Source organism: Arachis ipaensis, chromosome B06 (genome assembly GCF_000816755.2).
Source record: "Arachis ipaensis cultivar K30076 chromosome B06, Araip1.1, whole genome shotgun sequence".
In the NCBI taxonomy this organism is placed as follows: domain Eukaryota; kingdom Viridiplantae; phylum Streptophyta; class Magnoliopsida; order Fabales; family Fabaceae; genus Arachis; species Arachis ipaensis.
Window position 1 is genome coordinate 127,117,901 of NC_029790.2, and position 6,233 is coordinate 127,124,133.

Here is a 6,233-nt window from a genome sequence, read left to right on the forward strand (position 1 = left end):
TCCTTTTTTTATTCTAAATAAATAATAAGTATCCACTTTTATATTTTAAGTAAATTAAAAATAAATGAAAATTCATTTTATCCTCCCTCAACTATAAAAAGATAATTGTAAAAATAATAGCATGTTGATTTATTAAATAAACACTTTTTAAAATTTTAGAAAGTGACCACTGAACGGTGAACTATTTTGCAAACTAATACTAATTCATCGTATATTCGTATTCTTCCTTGCATAAACTTCCCATTTCTTTATTCTTCCTTGCATATTGAAGGAGTTTAGTTTTAACCTTTAAGGTGGTCTTTCATATTGGTTCTCTATATTAAAATAATTTTTAAAATTTTAATTATGTTAATTATGTCTCTAAAATTAATAAAAATATATAAGATCATGTTATTTATCTTTTTTTTTATTAAAAGATTCATCACGTTGTTAAAAATTAATGTATTAAATTTTTATTACAAAAATATAATTAATACAATTAAAATTATATTATTTAGTGTGTGAGAGAGAAACTATTTTAAAACTTAATTCTAGATTACATGTTGCTAGGGTCTTAAGGATATTTTTTTAATAACATTGCAATTAAAAAAATTTAAGTAAAAATATAAAGCAGATACAAAGTTGTAGTTTTTTTTTATACATTAAATATACCAAAGAATTAAAACTTTTTATTTTTATTTTCTTAATTGATGCTCTTAAAACATTTTTTTTTTCAGAACTCTAATATATTTTTATTTTTGATAAATTCTTAAATCCACAATTAATAATGATTTTGGATTTTTTTTTTTACGTTAAAGGAAAGAAATGNTTAAATATATTATTAAAAAAAAAATCACAAATTTTAAGATAAAACACTATAGTTCACACAAAAAAAATTGTTGAAAAGTTTGATGGACGGTTCTTCTCCTTCATGTTCTGCTTCGATCTACGCCCTCCTCAATTTCAAGAAATAATCTTCTTCTTCACACAAAAATAAACAAACAAAAACCCATTGTAAGCACTTCCTTCTTTCCTTTCCTTTCCTTTCCTTCCAAAAACAAACAACAAACTTCTTTTTTGTAAAACCCCTACCTCCCACTCCAAACACTCTTCTCTCTAAAATTCTCTTTTCATTTTTCTTTTTGGAATAAAAAATTAAAAATATATTTTTTTTTTCTCTTGTTTAATTTCTCACCATTGATTTATAATTGAAATTTTGGACACTACGCTTTATTTGTTCTTCATAAAACTAGGTTCAATGCCTGTGGTTTTGGATCTGTAATGAGTCTCTTCTTTCTTGTTTTACCATTACTTTCTTATTAAACATGCTTATTGTCTGATGTTGATTTCTTTGCATTTTTTTACTTTTTTTTGTTCTCCCTGATGTGTGTAGTTAATTATCTGGGTGAAGAGAAGGATTTAATTTAACTACATTCCAAGTTGTTGATATGGTAGTTCTTCCAGAAGGGTGAGTTCATGGGTTGAACAAGAATCGAATAATAATGGATAGCTTCAGTGAAGATGAAGAATGTCCATTCTTTGATGCAATATCAGATGGTACTGACACCCCTGAAGCTAATAAGGATGTGGTCTTGAATGACTTTGGGTATCAAGTTTGGATTCGGAGTCCCCCTAGTGTTCATGAGCGCAGGATTAATTTTATGAAGTGGATGGGACTCAATAAGGATCAAGTTACCCTAGAGAATTCGGTAGATGTTGATGGTATGGAAGGGGATATAGATATGATGGAAACAAGAAGTTCTTGTTTCAAGGAGGAGGTTTGTTCGAATCGGCCTTCGGTATCTTGTTTGTCAAGGATGGATTCTTCAGAGGAGTTTAATTTGGTGGACACTATGCCTTGCCGAGATGGGAGATTGGAGAGTGGAGTGAGGTGGAATCTGGATCCGGTGGGGCTATACAGGGAAAGGAATGATGGTGGAAGAAGTGCAGGCTCGGATCAGCGAGTTGTAGCCGAGGAATGCGAAGATTCTGAGTACTTGTTTTGTGTCTCTTCGAATTTCCAGCATGCGAAGAAGGACATAGATGCCTTGAAGCAGAGGTCCAAGAGGAACAATAAGGGTTGGTTCAAAAGATTTGGTTCAATGAGTTGCATGGTTGATAGGCAAGGGGAATCTGATAGCAGAAGACACGATGGCGGATGTGTGTTCTCAGGGCCAAATAGGATTCAGAAGGTTAAGGTCCGGCAATGCCGGAAGCAAACAAAGGAACTTTCAGCTCTTTACATGGGCCAAGATATTCAAGCACATAGAGGCTCAATCTTGACCATGAAATTCAGCCCTGACGGCCGATTTCTTGCCAGTGCCGGCGAAGATGGCATTGTGAGATTGTGGAAAGTGGTTGAGGACGAGACATGTAACGAAGTTGACATTCCAGAAGTTGATCCATCCTGCATTTACTTTACAGTGAATAATCTATCTGAATTAACACCCTTATTTCTGGAAAAGGAGAAATTGAGCAAAGTGAAAGGCCTGAATAAAACATCCGATTCGGCTTGCATTATTTTCCCTCCCAAGGTCTTTAGGCTGTTGGAGAAACCATTGCATGAGTTCCATGGTCATGAAGGTGAAATTCTGGATCTTTCTTGGTCAAACAATAATGTGAGTCGATGTCATAATTACAGTTAGTGATTTAAGCATATATTCTGTCATTCTAGTATTGATTAAATGCATGGTAATTGAGTAATTGATTCAGTTCTTTGTCTTAATTTTGATTCAGTGTCTGCTGTCATCTTCAGTTGACAAAACTGTCCGTCTATGGCAAGTGGGACACGACTTCTGCTTGAAAGTTTTTCCACATAGTAACTATGGTATGCTTCGCCGCCTTTCTGTTATTGTTTTCCAGTTCAAGTTTCTGATGGAACTACCTAATTTTCTTCATCATTTGGATAATTGTGTTATCTGGAAATGCCTTGTAGTGACATGCATACAATTCAATCCTGTGGATGATAATTATTTCATCAGTGGATCTATCGATGGAAAAGTTCGCATCTGGGAAGTTCCTGATTGTCATGTTGTTGATTGGACTGATATCCGGGAAATTGTGACTGCAGTTTGTTATCGGCCGAATGGTCAGGTACAATTTCTTAATTGGTTTAAATCTATAGAATACAGGATTTTATGGTAGTTAATATCAGGTGACTGATATTCTTTATACAGGGAGGGATTATTGGGTCCATGACAGGCAATTGCCGGTTTTACACTCTATCAGGTATCATATCCATATATTCTGTGTTTTCTCCTTTCCTCTAAATGTCAATTAGCTGCATTTGGTTGATCCATGATAATTGTATGGGGTGTGTGGAATTTGCATTTCAAAATTGTTTGATGCTTGGTGATTGTTATTCTCAAGAGTAATAAAAGAGCATAGTTTTCTTACTCTATTGCTGCACAAGTTAGGTGCCTGATTTTCATATTTGTTTCGTGAGTTATATTTTCTGGGTGGACTTGATAGATGGTCATTGTGATTGCATTTCGCTTTGGACTGTTATTTGTTGTATACTTTCCAAATCCTCATGACTAGAACTGTTAGTAGGATAAACTTACTTAGTGCTTATTTTGAAAAAGGTAATTTTGGGTGTGACCCTTATTTGGACCTTACATAACGAGAAATGCTTTGAACCAGGCTGCTCCCTTCCCCCCTAATCAAGCTGTTTTGAACCTAAAATAAAGCTAATTCAAAAACTTAATCTTAGATCCATGAAGTATTGGTCCTTACTCCTTAGATCATGTGCTCCATCACATGCTTTGGATTGAAATAGATCAGGTCATCTGTAGTTAATTGGCTACCTATATTGTATGTATGGATAAATTCTCGCAGTCATTTTATTTCATGAATTTTCTATATATTTTATGGTCTATATACTTTTTAATTGACAGGATGTGAGGCTTATGAGAAGAGGATATAATGTTATTTTTTGTGCCTTAAAATAATACTATAGTACTAAATACGCTTCAAGGATTTGGCCAATTTTAAGGGCTGGGTTCTTGTTCCTGCTTATTTTTCTCTTATTTTTATTTTTATTTTTTTACCAGAGAATCACTTACAGTTAGATTCCCAGTTATGCTTGCTTGGTAAAAAGAAACTTCCTTGCAGAGGAATAACTGGTTTTCAGGTACTTCCGTTTACTTCTTATTTTTCTGCCAATGAGTCCTTTGTCTTTTCTCCCTTGAAACTCCTTTTTCTATAGTATTAACTGTTATGTTATTAATTTCAGTTTCTTCCACAAGATTCTAACAAAGTTATGGTTACTTGTGCTGATTCAAAAGTCAGAATCCTTGATGGGCTTAATGTGGTTAGTAAATACGAAGGTACGTTCCTACATTTCTTAAGAACTTTCATAGATTTCAACAGCATACCTTAATTATTGAAAGATCATCTTCATTTTTAAGTTGTCATTCTGTTTATTGTTTGTGTACTAAGGAAATTTTATATTTTGCTTTTAGGCCTTAGTGCAGCGGGACAAATGTCTGCATCTGTTACTTCGGATGGGAAGCATATTTTGTCGGCATGCGAAGACTCTAATGTATATCTGTGGAATGTTTCTGACAACGAGTCTAGCTCCACAAAAGCGAAGAAGATTAAGTCCTGCGAGCGATTCTTTTCGAATGCATCGGTCGCAGTACCTTGGTGTGGTTTTGAAAGTGCTCGCCAATTAGATTTCTTCGCCAAGGGGTCACCACAAGCAATGTGTCTCAACCCTGCCGCTTCATTTTCTCTAAGTCGAGATATCTCCTCGGAGTCTCTTCCCAAAGGATCTGCGACTTGGCCTGAGGAGAAACTTCCTATTTCAAGCCCCAAGGCTAAAATATCATCAATGCATAAATCCGCATACAAGTTCTTGAAATCTTCTTGCAAGTGCACATCCAATTGTCATGCATGGGGTCTGGTTATTTTGACAGCCGGCTGGGATGGCCGGATAAAATCGTTCCACAATTATGGGTTGCCAGTACTAGTTTAAGTCGAAACCACTCTTCCTATATTGAATGACATAATCACGATTCCATCGCCTTGCTCGGGCAAATTTTCCTTGGCAAATTACATGCTGCTGAAGTTCTTGGAGACACAGTGATGTAACAGCAGCATCAGTAACTGTGCAGGTTGAGGTCAGACCTAATCCATTTCAGGGGGCCCCGTTTTGGATTTCAGGTGATTCAGATCACATATCGGTTGGTGACATGTGGCGGCATTAATGTGATTCAAAGTTCTCATATAATCCTGGTAGAAAAATCCACAAGTGGACATGTTTTGCTTGTCTTGACACTCAATCTTGATTTGCCTTTTCTTGCACAAGAATAAGGTGGCCCTCAAGAAAGATGCAAAGTCATGTTTTAGGACTTGGAATAGGGCCTATGAGATATTATCAACTATCATCTTCATCATCATCATAACACATTGATTGAGTGAGTGGGACCTTTGGAAAATGCTCTTCTTTTTCTTGAATCGGATCACGGGGAGAGAGATTGATTCAAGAGCTGGTGGCTGGAGTTTGTTACTCAAGATAGAAATGGTGGTGGGGGGATGCTTTTCGGCTTCATCATTGGCCGCAATAACTAATTAAAAATCTCCTTGTCTGCCAATCATGCTATCAAACTCGTGGTAGGGGCCATGAAAGCTTATGGTTGGAATTGATATGAAGATGATGATGATGATGATGATGATTGGGACAGTCATTTTGTGATTCTTGAAGATGTTCCTTTTATTTTTTGGATGATGATGTTACTTCACATTCCACAAATACAAACTAGTCTTAGTCTATAGCTCACCGCACTCATATTTATGCTAACAATGTCATTGACTCATAGCTGACATAAATTTTGATTAATTGAGAAATTACATCTTATATCCTCACTAATTTAATTTTCTAGTCTTGATCATTTGTGCCCAGATTTCTAAATTTTGTAATTTACTTGTGTATGTATCTATTTGTGTATGTATTTTAATTTTTTAATCATAGCATGTGGATTCTGGTTGATGAATTTCCATAAATGCATAAGAAAAAACAATATATGAATTTAACCTATTTATATTCGAATCTCCTTGGATTAGCCCATTATAAGTTTCTTTATATATTAATTTTTGTTGAATTAAAAACGCGTGGAATCGCACTTTTGAGGAACATTAATTTTTGTCCACACAATGATTTGTGGTGTACACTGTTTCAGGTCAAGTGTCTCTAACTAGTAACTATAGCTAACAGAGTAGTCAGAGACCGAATCTTTGAATAATATCTTGAG

General features: G+C 34.9%; 1 protein-coding gene across 3 annotated transcripts; it reads left to right on the forward strand.

The window, feature by feature from the left end:
* LOC107605233 lies at positions 866–5,856 on the forward strand. Of its 3 annotated transcripts, none has more exons than XM_016307033.2 (8): positions 866–993; positions 1,373–2,597; positions 2,716–2,806; positions 2,915–3,072; positions 3,156–3,207; positions 4,032–4,111; positions 4,214–4,307; positions 4,443–5,856. In XM_016307033.2, the coding sequence occupies exons 2-8, from the start codon at positions 1,482–1,484 to the stop codon at positions 4,955–4,957; spliced, it is 2,106 nt and encodes a 701-aa protein (XP_016162519.1). In that variant the 5' UTR covers positions 866–993; positions 1,373–1,481; the 3' UTR covers positions 4,958–5,856. The 3 variants fall into 3 exon arrangements, with proteins under 3 accessions (XP_016162519.1, XP_016162521.1, XP_016162520.1); XM_016307035.2 differs by having other exon boundaries at positions 1,373–2,562; positions 2,735–2,806; XM_016307034.2 differs by lacking the exon at positions 866–993 and adding an exon at positions 1,016–1,257.

Excerpts from the sequence above, each read along its gene's own strand:
- LOC107605233 (XM_016307033.2), top strand. The coding sequence starts at position 1,482 with ATGGATAGCTTCAGTGAAGATGAAGAATGTCCATTCTTTGATGCAATA. Across the intron at positions 2,807-2,914 it reads TTTTCCACATAGTAACTATG|TGACATGCATACAATTCAAT; the intron begins GTATGCTTCGCC and ends AATGCCTTGTAG. Across the intron at positions 4,112-4,213 it reads GAGGAATAACTGGTTTTCAG|TTTCTTCCACAAGATTCTAA; the intron begins GTACTTCCGTTT and ends TATTAATTTCAG.